The sequence below is a fragment of the Ovis aries genome, chromosome 1, assembly GCF_016772045.2.
Source record: "Ovis aries strain OAR_USU_Benz2616 breed Rambouillet chromosome 1, ARS-UI_Ramb_v3.0, whole genome shotgun sequence".
Lineage (NCBI taxonomy): Eukaryota > Metazoa > Chordata > Mammalia > Artiodactyla > Bovidae > Ovis > Ovis aries.
In genome coordinates this window covers 189520379-189543707 of record NC_056054.1, presented here as the reverse complement: position 1 = coordinate 189543707, position 23329 = coordinate 189520379, and the positions used below count along the sequence as shown (strand labels likewise).

Here is a 23329-nt window from a genome sequence, read left to right as displayed (position 1 = left end):
CTAGAAGGCTGGGGTAACAGGCTAGAGGAGGTGTGTGGGCACAGAGAAGAGGGTCACCAACAGGAGAGGAAGCAGAAGGGGCGCAGTAGGGAGGACAGAAGGTGAAGGGAAGGGAGGAAAGTGGATTCTTCAAAGTAAAATGGCTGGGAAGAAATCTTGGGAAACAATTTCTGTTTATATCTCTGATGAGCGTCCTTCTTTCCTAGCTCATCTAAATTGCTGCAGACAGACTCAGAGTAACAACCCAGATTCTGGGAAGTACTGTTTGCATAGTGTCCCTGTTCTCAGTTCTGAAGGGTCATGTGGGGTCCACATGTAATGGGAGGCCACCTATGACACGTATGACAATTCAGGCTACTGCCAGCCCTCGTAAGAGACCTGGGAGGGTGGGGGGAGGAGTCAAGCCTGCTGTGCCCAGTGTTCCTGCCGCTCCTTGCTCCACTGCTTCTCACACCCACTTCCCACGCAGGCCTGGCCACCTCAGCGGACACTGAGCACACGGTGTCCCAAGCATGAGGCAGAGTGAAGGACAGAGCGGGAGAACGGGTGCTAAGGAGGAGAAAAACAGCTTCAGGAGAAAACATGCACACAGGCATTCTGCAAAACACTGTGATGTGGATTATTTTTGGAATCTAATGTTTCTAATGTTCAAGGGGAGGAAATGAAAACGAGTAAGTAGAGATTCCCAGGACCAACAGGCTGGAAATAATACAGGACGCAGTGTCCTGGGCTGGGTGGGACACAGACACACTTCCTTGCCCTGAGCTGAGCCAGGCAGCGGGAGGGGGCGGGGCAGTGGAACAGCCTCAGCAGGAGGGAGGCAGCAGGAGGGGCACCGGGGACCTTTCTCCAAAGGGAGCAGGAAGTTACAAGCCACCCAGCAAAGACTTCATCTCAAAGGTCGTAGTTCTTGGAGGCCTCCCTCCCAACGCCAAGGGCTCAAGCAAATGAGTCACAGAAACTTGTCAACATGCTCCCTAGAAGACCAACCAGTGCTTGCCCTCTTACCATAGCAGGGATAAGGTCACAGGTCAGGTGGCCACCAGCCTCCACTCCACCCCAGTCTCTCTAGCCACCTCCTAGGTTACTGGCCTATGCACTCTTTCTCCTGCAGGGCAAGGGCAAGATTGGTATTGGGGGGCGGGGGTGTGTGTGGGTGTGTGTGTTGAGAAGCGGGGGGAATATTGGGGAGTGTGTGTGTGCGTGTGTGTTGGGGAAGGGGAGGAGTATGGGGGTGTGTGTGTGTTGTGTGTGTGTGTGTGTGTTGGGGAGGGGAGGAGTATTGGGTGTGTGTGTATGTGTTGTGTGTGTTGTGTGTGTGCGTGCGTTGGGGACGGGGAGGAAGCCCAGCCACAGAACAGAGGGCCCACCTTCCCACTGCCTACCTGACACTATCCCAGGCACACCTCCCACCGTTGCCAAATCTCAACTTTCTCAAGTAAAATGGTGCTCACATTCACACCCCTCACCCTCCCCGACAGACAGGAGGCCAAATGAGGAGCCACCAACTGCGTGACTCTGGGTGGGTCTCTGCTCTGGGTCAGTTTTCTATGTAAAAGGAAGGGCTGGACCAGAAAATCTCTAAGGTCAGGGGTGTGAGAACACTTTAAAAACCGACATTCAAAAAAAGATTTCATATCATGACAACAATAGCACTTCAGTCTGACAAATGACACTGTTGGCTCAAGGCGTGTGGGGGTTGGAGAGGCGGCCAAGAGAAGAGGCAGTGAGCCAAGCGTGGGGCAGGGAGGGGAGCAGTGTGTTTCTTCCACCCTGGCCCAGTGGTCCTGGTCACCCAGGCAGAATGAGATTTAGGGTCCTGCTTTGGGCTCTGGGGAGTGAACAGCAGTGTTTGCACCTGAGAGGGAAAGGGCAGGAAACAGCAGTGGGTGCTCTGTCCGTGACAGGGCATCCTGTGGATGTCCTGAACTGCTAGTACAGTTAACAGGACATACAAACAGCAAACACAACAAGCACAAAACCCTTAGTGCACTGTCCTGCTGCCCACCGTGATGCTCTTCACCCATCTTCTCAGGGTGACTAACATGAAAGAAACATTATTTTGTTTGCATAGACCTCAGAGAATATAAAAATGCATAGACATTTCTTGGATAAACCGCAGGAAGTTCTGGCTGCAAGCTTGTAGGAGAATATGACAAGTACGCTCTTTGCTCTCATGCATGGCAGGGGCTGACAAGTGTCTCAGGCATAGCTCGTGCATGGGGAGGGGTGGTCACCTGCACCTGAGGAGCCTTGCTTTCCTCTATGGCTGTTTCAAGGACAGACACTACTTTTCCAGAGACTTTCCCTTTGGCAGTTCCCCCAACCCTGACTCACCAGATATGATCCCAGTTTGACCTGGTGCTTCTCTCTTTTGCTTCACCCAGGGGCACCACACAATGCAGTGATCTTGGGGGCCCCTCATGAACCTTTATCATAATTGCCAACTTCTCTCAAAACTCAGTTCTTAACTTCATCCCATTAGGGACCATTGAAAATTATTTGGAGCAAGTTCATTTGAAAGGTAGCATCGATCACACTCTTTGAGGTCTCAGCAGGTACCTGATGACTAAGAAGTAAACCAGGATTGAAACAGCACAAGAAGGAAGGGAAGCCAAGGGTAAGGGAGCAGTGATCTGGGCGAGGCACAGGGCTGGGGCCTCCACACACATCATCGCATTCAATTTTCCTAACAACCCTGGGGAGCTTTCTTTTTTTAATCAGTAAAAGAACTCAACAAATCATGACCCTATTTGCTGAGAAAAGCTTCTCTTTCTCATTTTCCATCATCAACCAAAATGATACCTCTGAAGAGAGAAAAGTCAACTGTAGATACACAGGGGAGGATGAATAGTAAAAAGGCAAAAATTACTGTACAATTGTTGAGCTGTGAAGGGGCTTAGACACCATGCAGTGTGGCAAGTCTCAAAGGAGAAGGAACGTTAGCACATTTGGGTCAGGGTGAGAGGGGTCTTTACTCAACCACTCTGGGGACTGTGAAACATCCCCTTTACAAGACTACTCTTGACCACCACTCTCACTACGGTGACCACACCCCCCTCTTTATCCCAGTGAAGGACACTTTCACAAACAGAGAGGATTGTACATAGAATAATATCGTGTGCAATCAGAAGAAAAAGTCAAAAGACACTGAGCAAATTCTTCATCTCTGTTTTGTTGGGAACATAACTGGGGGTCAGAAGTTAAAGATGTGCCTAAGATCTCCTAAGAGCTAAGTCTCCAGGCCATGTGAGAGCCCCCTCTCACAAAACTCTATTTCATCACAGATATGGCAGCCATGAGTGTGAACAGAATTTCACCACACAAGGATGAATATGGAGGAATGAACTTAAAATTAGGTTCTCCAAAGGGAGCTTTCCCACAGGTGGCATGGTAAAGGCAGCCATTGAGGTCAGGATCCTCTAAGCAAACGAGAGGTCCTCATCTGGGCAGGTGCCTCGCTCATGGAGGAGGCAGGCACCTAAATATCCTCCCAAGTGTGGTGATAAATACCTTGTCTTGGGTGTGTCCCACATGAAACAAATACAGCATGCGGTATAAACTGATAATAAGCACAGTTTTAACGCTGGAAGCCCACTGGATAGCTCTGTTCATTCTTTGGGGGATACTCCCACAGGAAGTGGAAATATATTTCTTCTTTCCGGAATGGCTTTGAACAATATTAGAGGGCCTCCTGGATAGACATCAGTATAGCCTCCTTTATTCAGAAGCAAAGTAGATCAAGGTTTCTCCATTAATTAAGTCAAGTTATGCCCTGGAGCCCTTCTAAGAGCTTCCCTTTCCCTACAAAGACTGGAAGATCGTGGGGAATCTTCCAGCAGGTATCTGGTACAGCAGCTTTGGTATTTTCTGATAGCTATGATCGGCATCAGCATATATATGGGCAGTAAGAGGTCACAATGGCGGGTGTCAAGATGACAAGGCTGGGCTTCCTATAGTGCCTGGAAGGTAAACTCTTGCATCTCACGGTCTCTCCCAATTCTACCATTCTAAGATGTACCCTAGGCATCCAGGAAAAGTGGGGAGCTAAGGAAGACACTCCACTGAGCTGTACCCACCCTTCTCTTTTCCAAGGAGACATCTACCATGAGTCTGCTCAATGACTCGTAATAAACAAACTGCCCCCTAATGGGGAAGAGGCCTCCCTTCTTGCCAGTAATGGGATGTGATTGCAGGGCAGACACCTTCATCACACAGGATCCACTGCAGCTAGTGGGGCAAATAGCTGTGAAACAGGGCTGCAAAGAGAGTCGTAATCTGTGCCTGGCTAATGAGGAGCGACTGGACCATGTTCTGTGAACACAGTGGAGGACAGGCCCATTAGTTACAGACCAGAGGGCACAGGGCCCAGGCAGTGGCGCTCATCTTCCAACAAGATGCATTCTGTGTTACTCGAGTCACCTCTGAATTACCCAGCCCTCCCACAAATTGCTCATTAAGGCTTTCCTGTCATTTCTGAGCTGCAATATTTTCCTTTCCTAAGAACTCCTTAATCACAGAGGCTGTGCCTAGGACAGTGGGGTGTACACAGCAGACATAAGTAGTAATAAATAGGACTTGATGACAACCTGCTGCTGAAAGACAGAAATTCTGGCTCACTCATCTTTATCCAAGTGCCTTGTTTTGGGCTCATGACAGCTGCTCAGCAGACGTTTATTAAATGAATGGGTGGCCTGCCTTATGAATTATCTGTAAAACAGAGTCCCTCCTCCCTAAATGTTTAATTGGCAGAGAAAATGGCTCCTTCCTGGCCACCCCCGAGATGAGGGATGCATGGGGTCATCGCAGAGGTCAGGGGAAGGTGGTGAGGGGCGGTTTCACTTCTCAAGGCCAGCTGGCAAATGGGAAGTGCTGCCATTATTGAAGGCCTGGGAAACAAGCTGTCACCCACAGGGCGAGAGAGGAGACTGCGCCCACCCCTTTATAAAAATAGAAGCTGGGTGATCACCAGACTCCTCCAATTGCCAAGAGCTTCCCAGATCTGGAATCAGAGGCCTCCAACAAGCCTCCCACCAGACAGGAGGCTAAGACATGGCTCACGCAGTAACTATTTCCTCAGGCCCTTGTTTAGATGCGGATCTGCTCACACAGCTCTTACCCAAACCACCATCCTCCTCACCCTCTTTCCAAAACACCAAATAAGTCAAGGGCTGAGGCCCTTAGTTCTGCACAGATATTTTAAATTAATCTTGAAGCAATTTAAAAGGATTATTTTTCTCCCCTGCCCCTCACCCAGCACATTTCTGTGGCAGCTAGGTCAAGCCTGAGCAGCATTTTCACCACTGACTCAATATCAAAATATTCCTGGGTTGCCTTCTCCCCATCAGCTTTTCACTCCCTCCGTTTGTTTTTTTTTTATATTCCTCCTCTCCTCCTCTGTACACACATATATACACACACACACACACGTGCACAAATATGCAAGCAAATACACTTCTCTTTAAGGTATGAGAATGGATCCTAACAGAGTCCACATACAGAATTCAGGGATCGTACACTTCAATAGGGAAAAAAATATGCTTTTATTTTTACCCACCTCTAACTAAAATATAGCATTCTCTTCAATTATGAACAAAGGCATCCAACTTCATTAATGCTATCAATACTTGGGCCTCTAGAATCAATAGAAACATACTCATTTTCATATCATATCAGGGTTGTTGCCCTGAAACATCATCTGTGGTCATCACTACTACAAAATTATGGTAGTTATAAGATTTCAAGTCGATCTTGTTGTTTAACATGCTCCTAAAGTACCACCTAAGTTGCTATACTTTAAAAATTTTAGTAACTGTATTTCAATAATTATTTTCCAAGCCCATATGTAATTTTGTACATTTACAAATATTATTCTGAGAAGCAGTCCATAGTCTTCACCAGACCAAAGGGATCCAGAGTGCAGAAAGGTTAAGAGCCCCAGCTTAACCTAATGAACATTAGAAGGTGGGACTGAGATTTTCCCCAGAGTCATCCTGTACCAGGGGACTCAGGGACTAACAGGTAGAGTTCAGTGATAGCATAAGGCAGGCCCCAGGAGTGACAGGAGAGTAGGGTTATTGGATAAGAGCTTGGGTGGACTTTGGAGACAGACACAATATTGGTTCTGTTCAACTGGCAGTGTGATCTTAGGGAAGTCACTGTACCTCTCTGAGCTTCCATTGCCTCCATATGAGTTAAGAATAATACACCATACAATTCTGTGAGCATGAATTGTGAGGCAGCATTACACTTGGCTGACTGGTTCTAGGCTGACTCCAGGTCAGCCTTCTCTACCTGGGGGCTTCTGCGGTAAGGCATGTTATGCTGTTTTGTTTTGTAAATGGGCACTGTCTGGGCCCTTTTAGGCTTTCCATTTCCTGAACTTGAAGGATGCCGTGAAGTGCCTCAAACTCAAACACATCTAGGCAGACCCAAGTCCCCTACCTCCCTGAAAGAGGCACCCAGGCCAGGATGCAAAGCAGATCTCCTACCCCAGAGCAGAAAAAATCTCAAGTAAAAATGAAATGCTCCAGACCTTTCCAACACTGGTCATGGAGGCCAAAACACATGCCTCTGACTTTACAGAGTAGCTGACTCCTGACCTGCTGTCTCTTCTCACTTGGATATGAGCAGGGGGTTCTGCAGTCCATGTGCTCCAAACCTCAGGCCCAGGCCAGGCTAGGGTCAGACTTAGGCTGCCTGGCCACTGGGTCAAGAGTTCTCAGGAAGGCCAGAGGAAACCCTGAAACTCCAAAAGTTGTGCAAGAAACCCCTATCTCTTCCAAACTCTGTCTTAAATGATGTGCAAAAGTTCTGTTGTAGAAAGGGGTCATGTACTCTTTTAAAATTATACATATTGATTTTCATCTGATTATAAATTATAAAAGATTGGAAAGCACAGAAAACTTATACAGAGAGATTAAAATTAATCATAATCCTTGCCCCTGGAAATAAAAAGTATTAATGGTGAATGTTTTTCCAGCTATACTTATATTGGCACACTTATTATATAAACTAGGATCATAATTATATAGTTTTGTATCTTGATTTCATCACTTAAAATACCTAGAGACATTTTCAGTATAGGCTCTTAAAAGACACAAAACTATTATATCAGGCACTGTCTGTAAGACTCAAGGTTACTGAGAGTCATGGTGTTCCTACTAGTGATATTATGCATTTAAATTTTATTCCCAGAAAATTGATAAGAGAGCCCCTTTCACTCCTCTTAAAAGTATGTGCAACAGTCAACTCTCTTCTTTAGCTCAGAGAGCATCTAGAGAAGATACTTTGCATCCTTAGCAAAGAGGCACTATAGGGTATTTTCCTTTTTCACTCTTCTCTTTTTCACTGATAAGGGGAAAGCTTTGAAAATTTACTGCTGGAAAAAATATCATGCTTGAGAAAATGTGCAGCAGTGAGGAAAAACCTCCAGAAATAAAGTGGTATGGTGGGAAGAGAGCACTGGACTTCAAATGGAAGAGAGCTAGATTCCCATGTCAAGCTACCATTGTAGCCCCAAGATCAAAGAACACCCAACATCACCCACTCAGAGGGCCAAAGGACTGTATAGACTAAATGAGACTCTGTATGCAGAAGAGCTTTGTCAACAGTCAAGTATACTGCAGGGCAATAATCACTAAGTCGTGTTGCAACTGGTAAGAGCATTGTTGCTTCTGTTGTTCGGCCAGCTTGAACCATTCACAGCACGCCCCAAGAGGGGCAGTGTCTAACAATGCAAAAGTGGGGAGTCTGCAGCCATGCTGCACCTCCTAGTTTGGCCAAGATATTTAGCTTCTCAGTTTCTTCATCTGTAAAATGGGATGATGATGACATACCTACCTCGTAGGACTCTTGACAGATTAAAATGCGTTAATTTACACATGGTGCACAGAACAATACCTGATACATAATAAACACCACACAAGGGGAGCTTTAAAAAGTGGGACTAGCAGAATCTGTGTGTGCCCCGCACCCCAGCCCTACTCAGGCTTGGACGGCACCCTCCTACCTTTTCAGCGTCCTGCTCGAAGAGCCGCAGCTGGAAGCACTGGTCTAGCTTGAGCTTGCGCACATGCCACATCTGGTGCAGGTGCTGCCGGGTGGAGTGCAGCTTGTCCAAGAGGCTGGTGATCTTGGGCACCAAGCTCTGGAAGTCGGCACTGCCCGGGATGCAGTTGCGCCCTGAGAAGCCATCACTGCAGCGGATGCACTGCAGCAGTCGCTGCCCCTCCCGGTCCAGCTCCTCCACAGGCGCCTTCAGCACCTTCTTCTTCAGCTGTGTGTGTTCATCAATTAGCCGCCTCGAGCCCTCCACGTCCACAGGGAACTCCTTCCGGGCCAGCATCTCCTGCAGGTCTTCAAGGCGTGAGAGCAGGTGCACGGCGCTGTTGAAGAACTCCTCCAGGGAGAGCCGCAGCTCAATCCACTCCTCATGGTTGTAGTCCAGGGAGCCATCGAACTCCTCCGTCAGCTGGGAGGGGTCCACCAGCTTCGTGAGGCCCTCCACGGACACCATGCTCGTCTGGGATGGGCAGACACAGAGAGGGAGACTCAGTGATGCAGGGGCAAGTCTGGGGAAGACCCCCAGGGGAGCCGTGGGCAGGAAAGAGAAAGTCAAGAGGAAAGGCCAAGGTACATCCAGAAAATGACCAGACCCTGCCTGGAAAAGGGCAAGTGGGAGAATGTGCAGCCTCCTGAGCAGATGTCACAATCAGCCAAGGTCAGTAGTTTCAACAGACTAGCTGACTGGCTCAAAAGTCTCTTCACCTGCCACCATTTGCCACTGAAGGAATGACTGTCTTCATGTCCCTACTGTCCTCATTTTCCTCTTTCCAAGTCCACCACAACAGGATGCTAGAAGCTGGGAGAATAGACTGAATCTAGTTCCAGGAGCCTAGTTCTCAATAGCTTTAAAACCCAGGATCCTGTCCTCATGGGTGGATTAAAGAGTGAGGGTCAGTTTTGAGCTGCAAGGGTCTCAGAGTTGATCTTCCTGTCTCTGTCCATGAGCAGATGCCCTTCTCTGCTGCAGAGAACAGACAGGGCTTGGGGACAGGGAGTCTGGGCTCCCCATTTTCTCTGAGCCCCCTACAAGCTCTTAGAGAGTAGAATGGAGAAGGTTTGCCTCTGGGACGCAGAGCAGCAAGTGATGGCACAGGCAACCACCCAAATTTACCAAGATCTTTTCCTTCCTACAGGATTACCTGATTCTGTTTCCTGGAGAAGGAGAGGCAACTAGAGAATATCTAGATCCAAGGTCTAACCCTACAATTAACAACTGTGAAAACTAGGTAAACCAAGTTTGCAGAGCTTCTGCTCCTTCCACTGTATAATGGAGATAATAATGGGCTGTGTGTAAAGTGCCTAGGGCATGGAGCCAGCGCATGCTCCGACGCTGTTAGTGCTCATCAGGATGACCTCAAGGTTGCATCCTTTCTGAAGCCCTTAAATGCAATTCATGCCCTTCTGTCTGGCTGATCTTTGAGCATCTCCTCCTCTTCTTCCTTTTCCCTCTATCTCCTTCCAAAGACACAGAAAGGGGCTCTGAAACTGGACTACTCATCAGAGCACCTTGGAAAGTTTACAAAAACATTGATGCTCAAATCCTTGTCCGGAGAAACCCTCATCTAGTTGGCCTGGACTGGAACTTGGGCATGGGTAGTTTTAAAAGCTCCTAATGTGCAATCTTGGAAAAGTTATGACCAACCTAGATAGCATATTGAAAAGCAGAGACATTACTTTGACGACTAAGGTCCGTCTAGTCAAGGCTATGGTTTTTCCTGCGGTCATGTATGGATGTGAGAGTTGGACTGCGAAGAAGGCTGAGCGCCGAAGAATTGATGCTTTTGAACTGTGGTGCTGGAGAAGACTCTTGAGAGTCCCTTGGACTGCAAGGAGATCCAACCAGTCCATTCTGAAGGATATCAGCCCTGGGATTTCTTTGGAAGGAATGATGCTAAAGCTGAAACTCCAGGACTTTGGCCACCTCATGTGAAGAGTTGACTCATTGGAAAAGACTGATGCTGGGAGGGATTGGGGGCAGGAGGAGAAGGGGATGACAGAGGATGAGATGGCTGGATGGCATCACTGACTCGATGGACATGAGTTTGAGTGAACTCCGCAAGTTGGTGATGGACAGGGAGGACTGGCGTGCTGTGATTCATGGGGTCGCAAAGAGTCAGACACGACTGAGCGACTGAAATGAACTGAACTGAACTGAATGTGCAACCAGTGACACAACCTCTGCAGATCCAAATCCCTGCTACTCAAAACGCAGCCCTGGAACCAGCAGCACTAGCACCACATGGGAGCTTGTTAGAAATCCAGGATCTCAGGCTCCATCTAAACCTGCTGTGTCAGAATCTGCATCGAAGGTCCCTAGGGGACTCTGTGCATTAAATCCAAGAAGCCTTCTTTTAGAGCACTTTCCCCCTTTGAATTTGGCCCCAAGTTTACCACTTCCGGGAAGTCTCCCGTGATTTCATTCAGCAATTTTTCTTTAAGTATCTGCCATTGCACATGCCAGGACTCTTATCTCTTAGCACTTATTGCCTCACTCTGTACTAAGTGTACCTCATCTGCTCTTTGTGAAACACTACTTTATAAACATTCTTCCAAGTGGGAAGCTCCCAGTTCTCTCTCCTGTTAAAGACCAGCTTGCTCAACTTGGGGTGAAGCGGGTGCAGGGAGATGGAAAATGCTGAGCAGCTATGCTGAAGCACAAGTTTTAAGACTTGTTGGAAAGATTGTTTCCAGTCGTTTCAACTAATAAATTTATAAGCCTGCTGTCACTGCTTCTGTATATAAACAAACCCAAAATACACAAAGCATTTATTTCCCTATAGGACTCCTAGTGCTGGGGAAGATGAGAGTTAACTGTTTTTACACCAAGTCGAATTTCTCATGTTATTTACACAGAGAACTGCCTCTCAGCTGGTCTCATTGCTGCGCTCAAATTGCAGCCTACTGGGGCCACTCCCCCCTCCGACACACACACAGGTGCTCCCGGCCCCTAGGGCCAAGCCTCTGGAATGGCAAGTTACTGATAGATTAAGGGCAGCCCTGCTTTCGAACACGAACACATACTGTACTCAGGGTTCATCCTCTTGCAGATGAGGGCAAAGTTCCCAGAAAGGGGGAACAGCTCGGATTTGGCTGGAACGAAGATTCCTAAATCACTGATTTAATATGTTGTCATTAAAGGCTCTCAGGGGACTCATATGGCCTCTAGAAAAATCTAGTTAAAAAACAACATGTTTTCTGAGTGTAAAAGTAATACAAAATTCTCAAAAGAAAGTAGAAAAACATGAAAATCAAATCACTCATCCAGCCACCTCAGATAAAGCACTGTTATCATTTTCATGCATTTCTCAGCCTTCCTCTGCATATACTATACACTTAAAAACCAGTTTTAAATTACACTGCTAATACTGTCTTATAACTTGTTTTTAGAAAACAATATATCATGCATGTTTTCCAATGACACTATTGTTCTAAATATAATTTTAATGGCCTCCTAGTACTTGTGTACTAATGTAGCCAAAATTAATGGATATTTAGGATACAAACTATACATATATGTTTGCATATATATGTATGTGTGTAAATATGTGCGATACATATGCACGTATATTACTGCAAAAAACAATGTGATGAATATCCCTGTAGACATTTTTTTGTTTGTTTATAATCATCATCATTCATCTGTTTTTTAAAAATTTTTATATTAAAAACATTTTCCTAGAAGGAGAATTAAAAGATCAGTAGATATAAACTCTTTTTAAGGCATTTGACCTAAATTACAAGGTTGCCCCCAGAAACAATTCCTCTGACTTCCACACACCAGTAGACACAGGACTGCTTAAAGACTCTGTGCCCTTGGGACAATCTCATGAGCCTCTTCTCCCTTCTAAGAATCTCACTGGAAAGGCCATAATGGCCCAGGAATCCTGAATTATCAGCTAGTCCCTGACATGTTGGGGATTTTAAGGTGGTGGAGGGCAGGTGAGAAATGGGGGGGTGGCAGAAAGGGGAGGAAACAGGAGTGAGAGAGAGGTCGGCCTCACCTCAAAGATGAATTTGGAGCTGCCAAAGTTGGTCTTCTGTTTCTGCCAGAAGTTGTCGGGTTTGATGATGAGGGCCACATGGATCTCAGCGGGAAAGGCTTCTTGCAGCGTCTTGAGGAGGGGCTTGATGAGGTCCCACTTGGACCCCCGCATGTCGATGATGACGGTGAAGCCACGTTTGCACACGTCCTCGCTGTGGGGAGGTCAGAGGGCAGGCACGGTCACTCTGTGACTTCGGAGTACACAGTCAAAAAGCATCTGGAAACCTGCATTCCTCTTAATCTGGACCAACCTTCCAACTTCACACCAGGTCTCCTGGCTGTCTTCCAATGTAACTCAAAATGTACTGCCTCAGAAAACCTTTTGTGATTAACCTCATTTGACCAAGGGCATCTGGCTTCTCCCGGCACTTAGCAAATAACTCAGCCTTCCCTGTAGTCAATTGCACTTGTTGGGACATTTATGGTTTCAGCATTCACTATTGTGTTGGAGTTTCTTTTAATTCTTGTCTCCCTCTCTTGCTTCTGGGAGGAATCATCTTTTCTCCATTTGAATGCTGTACAAGCTCTCTAGAGACAGGGATGCTGCTGCCCTTAGATCTGAAATGGAAAGTCCTTGGCATGAGTGCTATCCTTCCCCAGGCCCACATCAATGGTAGCCACTGGAATACTTTACCACTGAACTGAACCTGGGCCAAAGAATCTTTTTCAAAAAAAGAGATCTAGGCTGATTCTATCAATTGATTAGAGATGGTACACAAGGTATTGATAACACCACTGTATTTAAGACGTATTACTTGTAGTTCAAATTGTATGTCAATTTTGACAAACTGTTGGGTCATGCCAATTACTCTTAGATGGCCAAGGGTGGGACTGACTAGAACAGTGGATGTGGTCCCATTGTCTCACACACTTCCATTATACGAGTCGGGTATAAAAAGGCACATTTCAGGAAGTTAAGAAAGGGGAACTACTCTTGAAATCAACGCAAGATGAAATGACAGTGACCAACTTTGAAAACTGAAAACTAATCAGACTAAATGAATCAAGATGATGCTACAAACTTACTTAAACACTTGGACTTTATAACACCTAATAATTTAAAGAAAAAAGAAAGTCAAAACAGTTATAACATCTCAGTTTGGAAGAAATGTTTTGGTAGTTAGGGGGCTTTTCTTGGTTTATTCAATCTATGTATTTATTTTCTAACTCAAAATAGACTTTGGTTAATTCACATGTTTGTATAAATACCGGTGTAGCATTTCCTTAGGGTACTTGTCTTACAATTTCCTATTACCCAGACTGTACTCGCTTAAAGCCCTGTACATGTTGCATGCTCCACCGTCGTGTACCACCAGCTACCAATCACTTATTGCTACTGGAGGTAAGGCCACAACTGGAGGATTTCGTCTACAAATGGAAACAAAATTCTGTTTCAGGCTTCACTCTCAAATCTCAACCAGTGATAAACTTGTCAGACTTTTGAAGAGACCACAGCTCTTGTAATTGTGTGAATGTCTCAAGCATAAGGCAGCTTATTGGGCCTCCCAGTTATACAGGAAACTCCCCAGGCAGGACAGACACTCTTTCCATTTCTTCTTGTTGACACAAAGGATTAGACTCAGCAAGGAAGAAGGTTGAGCCCTCCGTTTCTCTGCAAATCCTATATCCCAAAGGAAAGCAGTTACCTCTTCTCCTACTCTGACATTTACTGAGTCAGTAAGTGGCCAGCGTAATTCTATATTATTGTATGAAAGCAATGTACCTTTTACTTAAATTGCAGAATTTCTTTCCCATTGTAAGAAAACACCTGCTAATCATAGAAAAGTTAAAATATTCAGAGATCTGCATGAGACACTAATGATAGGGATGTATAGTACTCAGGCCTATTTCCTTCCTGCCTTTTTTGTGCATGTAATTTTCATACCCTATAGTGTTCTACCTTTCACTGTAACATAGAATTTTTCTCATGTCTCAGATTTTTTTGAAATGATTACATTTAATGGCTTCCCTGGTGGCTCAGAGGTTAAAGCATCTGCCTGCAATGCGGGAGACTGGGGTTCGATCCCTGGGTCAGAAAGATCCCCTGGAGAAGGAAATGGCAACCCACTCCAGTATTCTTGCCTGGAGAATCCCATGAACAGAGGAGCCTGGTGGGCTACAGTCCATGGGGTCGCAAAGAGTCGGACACAACTGAGCGACTTCACTTCACTTCACTTGTAGCTCAGTCGGTAAAGAATTTTCCTGTAGTATAAGAGACCTGGGTTTGATCCCTGGGTTGGGAAGATCCCCTGGAGAAGGAAATGACAACCCACTCCAGTATCCTTGCCTGGAAAATCTCATGGACACAGGAGACTGGTGGGCTGCAGTCCATGGGGTTGCAAAGAGTCAGGCACGACTGAGTGACTAACAGTTACTTACTTAATGACACATAAGCCATCTTATAACTACACCACAGTTTATTTAATCATTCTCATTACAGCTTTACAGAAGGGCACATCAATTTACATGTATACCAGCAAAGCATAAGTGTACCCCCTGCCCCCACTACTGTATCCTCATCAGCACTGATTATTGAATTTTTAAAATCTTTGCCAATTTTCTAAGAAAAATATTGTATTACATTTATATTTGCATTTCTTTGCTTACTGGCTATAGCTTATTGACCTATAAGAATTTCTTCTGTGACTTACCTGATCATTTCTTTTAACTATTTTTCTATTTCAGTTTAATGGCATTTCTTATTGAGCTTAGCTTCATTTGCAAGCAGAAGTCACTTGGTCGTGTCCAACTCTTTGCAACCCCATGGATTATACAGTCCATGGAATTCTCCAGACAAGAATACTGGAGTGGGTAGCCGTTCCCTTCTCCAGGAGACCTTCCCAACCCAGGAATTGAACCGGGGGTCTCCTGCATTGCAGGCAGATTCTTTACCAGCTGGGCTACCAGGGAAGCCCTAGTCTGACTCACATTTGCTGCATGCCCACTTAGGCCAGGCATTGCACAGTAATTGGGGGTCTTCCCTTCCCTTAGAGATGACTGACTTCCTTGTTCACCAGCTCCTCAGGCCCTGTCGCTGTTACCATAATTATGTGGACATGAGAAAATCCCATCCCTAACAACAAAGAGTCAGTGTTGCCACCAAGAGCTGGAGTTTGACAATCCCAGATCTAAATGTGGTCATCAGTAACAGCTCACACACTGTTAACGAATAATGTCTGACAACAAAAAGAGAAATCAGGTACTAATACTCTCTAGGAAGTTCTCACTAGCTCAGCAGATGGAGAAAGAGGCCCAGAGGTTGAATGCTGAGAGGTAACCTAATTGGGCTTTCCTGGTAGCTCAGACTGAAAAGAATCTGCCTGCAATGTGGGAGACCTGGGTTCAATCCCTGGGACGGGAAGATCGCCTGGCAACCCAGTCCAGTATTCTTGCCTGGAGAATCCCATGAACAGAGGAGCCTGGTGGGCTACAGTTCATGGGGTCACAAAGAGCCGGACATGACTGAGCGACTAACACTTTCACTTCCAACCTAACTGGCATCTCTCTGTGAAAATAGCTGATCTACCGAAGTGCTTTCTCTGTGTGATTTGAAGCAAAAAGCATAGCCAGGGTAGGGTAAGGAACTTCCCTTCACATGCTTATCGTGCCACGGACTGTGGCTAGATGCTTAACCCATGGTATTTCATTTTATCCTCACAATGACCTATGAACTGGGCATGGTTATCGTCACATAAGAGATGATGACACGGAGGCAGAGAGTGTGCCTAAGGTTACGTGACTGGTAAGTGCCCAGCACAGAGTCAAAACCAGGACCCCTGACTCCAAAGCCCACACCCAGGTTACTCTACCAGGTCACACCTACCAGGGCCACTGCATGTGGTATTTTGTGACTGGGTGTGGAATGAAGGGTCAGTGATGAGGGGACCAGATTAGGAGACAGGGGAGATTAGGGCGAGGAATCCAAGTGTATGACTTCATTCTGCGGTCTTCAAAAATCACAAAAGCACAGAAGCAAAAGATCGTGGCTAATTCAGGAAGTTCAAGTAATTCACTTTGGTTTAGACACAGAGGTAAGAGACAGCGTGGTGAGACAGTGTGGTCTGAGTGCCTCAGAGAGCCCTATTCTAGGCTCTGACCCTCCTTTTCCACCCTCCCCCCAGAGAACAAGGAGACCTGCCACATAAGAGTCCAGGCTGCCCCTACCCTTTTCTAGACCAAATTCCTTGTCCCTGACATCCTAAAATTTTCAGCTCAAAGGGCCCTTAACCTACTTCCTGAGCTCATACGTGCCTCTCTCCTAGGTTCCATCCCCAGGGTGTAAAGAACACTACCAGTGTGAGTACCTTGGCCTGAGGGGTGGCAAAGAGCTGCTATTTTCAAAGATGTGGCTAGAACATGGATGTGTCAGCCAGGTTGTCCACATGCATGTAGGGGGCCCTTCCACAATGGAAGACAGACCTAGGAGGTAGGCAGAGAAGGGAGGCAGAGCATGAACTAAGGCAGAGCTCCCTGCAACTGCCAAGTTCTAGCAAGGAACACAGAGGAGTCCAACAAATATGAATCTGAAGTTGGCCTCCTAGGTTGCTATGAAAATATTTTTGTCAAGGTAGAAGGGTAGAACACATTTTTTTCTAACAGTTCATTAACTTGCTATATTAATTTTCAATATTTAGACACAGGGTATGTAGGTTTCCATTTGTACTCCTGCCCCATTGGCATTGCAATATTAGAAGCGGGTCTCAAATTCAGAAGCAACTTGTACCACGGCAGGAGTGCTGCACTTATCCCTAAGGGCAGTGAGGAACAGAACATGATCAGGTGATTTGGGAAGACTACCCCTGCAGGTGTGCTGAGGGACAGTAAATCGGGATCAGCCAGGGTAGAAGAACAAAAGCAGCAGAAGCAGAGACCACCTCCCTAGGACTAAAATGTGTCCTAAATGAAGCTTTCCTTGGGCTACCTGATTTAAAGCTGCAGCTGTCCCCTACCACTCCCTACTTTTCTTCCCTGATTTATGGTCTCCTTAGCACTCATTAACCAATGATTTGGTGGCAAAGACAGTAACGAATTTGCCTGCAGTCAGGGAGATGCGGTTTCAATCCCTGGGTCGGAAAGATCTCCTGGAGAAGGAAATAGCAACTCACTCTAGTATTCTTGTCTGGAGAATTCCATGGAGAGAGGAATCTGGTTACCACCTGGAGTGTGTATTTTACTTATTCATTTTTACTGTCCATTTTCCCCTCAATGGAAAGTAACCTCAATGAGGGAAAGGCTGTTTGTGTTGATTTCACTGCTAGATTCCCTGTGCCTACAGCACCTGGGGCAGGCTAAGACTCAACATATTGAGGAAGGAGGGTAGCAGGTAAGGGTATGATAGAATCTAGAGCCAACACACTTTGGTCAAAATCCCAGCTCCATCATCTACCTGTTGAGGAAACATAGGCAAGTGCCTTTAAACCTCTACATCTCAGTTCCTTCACTATAAATTGTGAATAATAGTAACTACATTACAGAGTTATTTTAGAGATTAGGTTTGTTAAGATACATAAAGCACTTACGATGGTGCTGGGCACATATCCCTACTATGCAAGTCTAAGCTGCTGGGGGAGACACAGTTGGTGTCCCACCCAAGGCAATTTTGTTGATCTTTGTGCCCAGTCCCCAGCTCCATAATTGTTGCAGCGATCAGCTTATGCCTGAGACCATCCCAGGAGACTTGCCTTTGACTGATGGGTGCACTTTTCCAAAAGACATGTGGCAGTTATACCCCTATGCCAATGGAGCCAGTGCCTCTCTTATACAGAGGTGCCTTTCACTCAAGGCAGGGTATCTCTGAAGTGTGGCTTATACTCCAGTGCATTCTCTCTTCCCTGGGGGTCTCCACTGGACTTCTCCACTGCTCCTTCCTTCTCTGTACCTCCAACTCCTTTACACTTTTTTTCCTGAAGAGAATGCCCTTTAATAGACAATTTCCATCTGAGTCCCTGTCTCAAGAAACAGTCACACAATATTATAACAGTCATACATCAATTTCATAAATATACAACATTTTGAAGGCAATCTGAGGTATAGCCTTGAGATTAAAAGAGAAATATGAGTTGCAAATTTTGACTTGGGAGTCATACTATGCCTGGCACATAGTAGGTGTTCAATAACATTTGCTAAATGAATAAATCCATGAACATTGGCAGCAGATATGCACAGAAGTGGGTGACATCACCCAGTGAAGACAAGTAAGATGAAAAAAGAGCTCCCTGATAGTTCAGTTGGTAAAGAATCTGCCTGCAATGCAGGAGACCCTAGTTAGATTTCTGGGTCGGGAAGATCCGCTGGAGAAGGGATGGGCTACCCTCTCCAGTAATCTTAGGCTGCTGCTGCTAAGTCAATTCAGTCGTGTCCAACTCTGTGTGACCCCATAGACGGCAGCCCACCAAGCTCCCTCGCCCCTGGGATTCTCCAGGCAAGAACACTGGAGTGGGTTTCCATTTCCTTCTCCAATGTATGAAAGTGAAAAGTGAAAGTGAAGTCGCTCAGTCGTGTCCGACTCTTAGTGACCCCATGGACTGCAGCCTACCAGGCTCCTCCTTCCATGGGATTTTCCAGGCAAGAGTACTGGAATGGGGTGCCATTGCCTTCTCCGATTCTTAGGCTACCCACTCCAGTATTCTTGGGCTTCCCTTGTGGCTCAGCTGGTAAAGAATCTGCCTACAATGCGGAAGACCTGGGTTTGATCCCTGGGTTGGGAAGATTCCTTAGAGAAGGGAAAGGCTATCCACTCCAATATTCTGGAGAATTCCAAGGACTGTATAGTATAGTCCATGGGGTCACAAAGAATTGGACACGACTGAACAACTTTCACTTTTAAGATGAAAAAGCTTCTGAGTCTAGGATAGAACTGATGTGAATATCAGTTTTAAGAGATAGGAGAAGAAAGTAGCTGAAGAACAAATGCAAAGAGGTAAGATAAAACTGGGAGAGCAGTGAAGTCAAAAAAAATCAGGGAAGAGAGGACTTCAAGGAGGAATTACAGCATCAAGTGCTCCAGAGAGGTAGGTCTTAGCTGAGATGAGAACTATTACATTTAGCAGCTACAAGGCCTTAGTTCAGTTGGTCAGGGCAATGTCACTAGGCACTGGGGCAGGAACTGGGTGGGGCAGGAAAGCAGCCTTCCTAACTGGTCTCTGTGATGATGGGAGAAAAGGTCAAGGTCATCAGAGACGGGATTTGGTGCACGTACTCCAGAAACCAACTGAGTTCACACTGCTCTTTGGCTATGCCCAACCCCACAGAGAATACCAGGCCGCCTCTTCTCAAGCCTGCATGCCCCCAATCCTCCCTTCCTCTCAGTGTGCTCACATGGGGAGAGCTGCAGCAAGATAATTTACACTGGAACATAACTAGCAGGTGGTCATCCTTTTCCCTTTAGGATATTTACCTTTTCAGTGATACTTCTTAGCCCAAATTTAATTTTCAGGGGAAGAATTTGCATTGTGTATGGTGAGGATGGGAGCACAGAAGGTGAAGTTTGGAGCAGTGGGCCTTCAGATCCACTGAGTAGCGGGAAGGAGAGTGAGTGACCCTCCCCATCTCCCATGCCCCCTGCTTTAGAGGTAGAGTGCAGTCACTGCCCTACTCCTCCTGCCCTGCTAATTTCCCATATGGCACTTGAGACCTGGGCCCTGTTGGCTAGCTTCTCATCCTTTGCAATAAATTTCAGTTCCTTCCAACTGAGCTGTGAACTGTTTCATGGACTCTCAGGGGCTCTCAGGCCCAGGACGTAATGTATACTGAGTGACGGGATGATTGATCAGATAGTTCTTGTACTCAGTTCTACACCATTTACTCTTTTGTTCTTACGTGTCACTGGGGCTGTTTTCACTCAGCAAGCCCACACTACCTCAAAACGGCATTTGCACCACTTTATGCCAATGCTTTTCAACCTTTACTGACTTTCATCATCACCTAGGACCCTTATTTAAAATGATGATTTCGGGAGCTTCCTTTGTGGTCCAGTGGTTAGCAGTCTTCCTTGCAATGCAGGGGACATCAATTCAATCCTTGGTCCAGGGAGATTCCACATGCCACAGCGAGCTAAGCCTGTGAACCACAACTACTGAGCACAGATGCCACGATTACTGAAGCCAGACTGCCTAGAGTCTGTGCTCTGAAACGAGAAGCCACTTCAACGAGAAGCCCACGCACCGCAACAGCAGAGTAGCCCCTGCTTGCTGCAACTAGAGAAAGCCCCTGTGCAGCAAGGAGACTCAGTGAAATCAAAATAGAAATAATTTAAATTTTTTACAAATAATGATTTCAGTGACCCCTTTCAGATACTCTGATGAAAATCAGTCTGGGATGAGCTCCAGGAATCTCCTAGGTGATCCAAGGACAACACCTAGACTCTCTTAGGCGTGGTTTGTGAGAGTTTAATGATGTGCACTTTGTCTACAATAGATGAGGCCTGGCATTAATAAACAGGTGACAGAATGCAACTCCACAGTCTGAACATTGTTTGCAGGGAGGACGGACAGCTGTGCTACACAGAAGTTAGTCAAAAATGTTAGTGAGTGTCTCTCTTCATAGCCTTATGCTCTCTTGAAGGGAGTTATTTATTGCGAGCCTAGGTTTATATGCCTTCACAATGAGAGACTAGTCATGAAGGGGCTTCATAAATAATACAGTGTCATATATTTTTTCATTAATTTTTTTAATCTAACAAATATTTATTGAGCACTTACTCTGTGGCTGGCCCAGTGCTAGGCACTAGGGATATAAATGTGGATAAGACAGACACATGAAGGTTATATTCTAGGGCGAGAGATGGACACAAGATAGTAGCTAGATCAATAGCACAAAAGCAAATTGTGATAAGTCTTAACAACTTATCAGGTGGCCAGAACAGGCCACTATGAGGAACTGACATTTAAACAGTGACCAAAACTATAAGAAGGAGAGAGTTAAGGCAATGTTGTAAAAAGAAAAATGTAGGCAGAGGAAACAGCCTGAGCGAAGGTCCTGAGGTGGAAAAGAGCCTGTGTGCTGGCTGTTCCTTCACTATGGGGAGGAAACAGGGGAAGTGAAGTTCATAAGGAAGCTGGAGACCAGCAGCCAGAACTGGCTGTAAATATTGAGGAGCTCCAAACTCTAAGATGGAGAGAAATATAAACTGAGAACCAAACTTGGAGCAGCTGTTTTTTTTTTTTTAATTAAAGTGGGACAGACACATAGATTGTTAATTATTATTAATCTACATGTATGTTCATGAGAATCTATGTCTGCTAAATGTTTTATATGCTTTATCTAATTTACTCCTCACGTGAAACTCAGAAGTAGTTTCTATTATTATCCCATCCTACAGTTAGAGGAACTAAGGGCCAGAGAGGCTGAGTAACTTGCTAAAGTCACCAGGAAAAGGTAAAGTCATATTTGAATCTAGTCGGACTGCAGTATCTGTCATGCTACCTTGCCTCAGAGAGAAACAGAACACTTGAACCTGAAGAAACGGTAGTGCTTACCCTGCTGATCCTTCATGTCAGAGCTAAGGGCAGCAAATGCCAGAGGAGGGAAGTGATTTGTTCAGAGCCACACAGCTGGGTGGATGTTTTGTATATTTAGCTTCCCTGGTGGCTCAGGTGATAAACGCGTCTGCTTGCAATGCAGGAGACACGGGTTCGATCCCTGGGTCGGGAAGATCCCCTGGAGAAGGAAATGGCAACCCACTCCAGTTCTCTTGCCTGAAAAATTCCATGGATGGAGGAGTCCTGTAGGCTACAGTCCATGGGGTCGCAAAGAGTCGGACACGACTGAGTGATTTCACTTCACTTTGTATATTTGGACCAGACATCCAGTTGTCAATCTGCCCATTCCATGTCTTCTATTAGGTCACAAGAAATTTGGAACTGAGACATCAAGTAATCTGGTTTGCAGGGCCAGGATATCCTGTTTTGAGCATCAGAGTTCCTTCCCTGGGAGTGAGGACTCTCTTGTTTACGGTTCCACTGAGCTCTGGCAGTAGAGAGACAGCCTGATCCCCTGTGTCCCAGCTTCTGTGGTGCCAACTGGGATTCACCCCATATATATGAGTGCCTGACGGATTCTCACTTGCAACAGCTACTGGAATAAATGTAACAATGACCCATCCTGGTGGCAGGTGGGGGAGCAGAGATCAGCAATGAGTACCACTCCAGCGGAACAGGTGAGGAGGCAGCCAGAGCTTCTGCTTAGTGTGTGCTGATGGGAGCTGCTCAGGTGCTGTTAACTGTGGGTTACAGGGTGTGTCTGAATCCTAGTGTGGGGACTGGGAAGGAGCAGAAGTAGATTTCAAATCAGACCTATCCACTAAATAGTCCAGGGAAGGAGACAAACTGAACACTGGGGCAGAGGGCTGGACTGGTCACTGAGCAGGGAGTGAGGGACAGGACGGCCGAGTCAGATGGGAGGACTTCCTGTCTCACAGGGCAGCAGGGCCCTACCACACACAGCTCTGGCCCCACAGGAGCAAGCAGGACCCGCAATGCACGATGATCTGGAGGGATGATGAAGTCTTACCACGGTGCATGGACAGTTCATGGCGAGCAACAGAAACCAGCAAAGTGTGGAAGGAAGAGTAGCCCCAAGAAATCTCCTTCACACTTTCCTTAGAACTACACTCTACCCATGTCTCCCTCACATCATTTCAAGCTGAATTTCTCTATTCAGAATTTGAGCATCAAAAAGAGTCCTTGGAGTTCTGAGAAGAAAACCATGCCCTGACCCATTTGTGTCTGAGTTCTCAAGCCATTCCCAGGTCATGGAGAGTCCGTGGCTATGGGATCCCAATTTTGTTTCAATCCTTTTGTCTATCACACTGATCTGTGTGAACCTGTTTTCTGCTCTTTGGTGCTATTCTAATAGCAGCTTTCTGCTGATTGCCCCAAACCACACCACACCCACTTTCTTAAACAACCAGAAATCAGCAGGTGTTAAAGAGAAGTGTTAAAGACACATTAGCACCTGCTTTAAGCTTTCTAATCGGTATAATCAGAAGTAGTAAAAAGAACATTGGAGGAGGCAGTGCCTTACAGAGCAATGAGCCACTAGAGAGAATATCCTGTAGTGAGTAAGAGATCAGTCACACAGACAGTTCTCAAACTCAACCTGCACAGCATGAAGGTTCCTGTTTGGCTGTATGTGAAAAGAAGAGGAGAAGCTCAGAGAGGTGGGAGGGCTCCCGTGCTTGTCCTATACCTCTTGGCAGACTCACAGGTGGCTGTCCACCAT

The 23329-nt window shown here is 46.1% G+C and overlaps 1 protein-coding gene across 19 annotated transcripts in view; it reads right to left on the bottom strand.

The window, feature by feature from the left end:
- Positions 1–23329, bottom strand: part of KALRN (kalirin RhoGEF kinase) — a 699404-nt gene that overhangs the window by 442797 nt on the left and 233278 nt on the right. For all 19 annotated transcript variants that reach the window (XM_042232347.1, XM_042232379.1, XM_042232348.1 and 16 more), the window contains exons 4-5: positions 12069–12261; positions 8012–8524 (exon numbers count right to left, since the gene is read on the bottom strand). In XM_042232347.1, coding sequence (XP_042088281.1) covers positions 8012–8524; positions 12069–12261 — 706 coding nt within the window. The remainder of the gene's footprint in view (positions 1–8011; positions 8525–12068; positions 12262–23329) is intronic.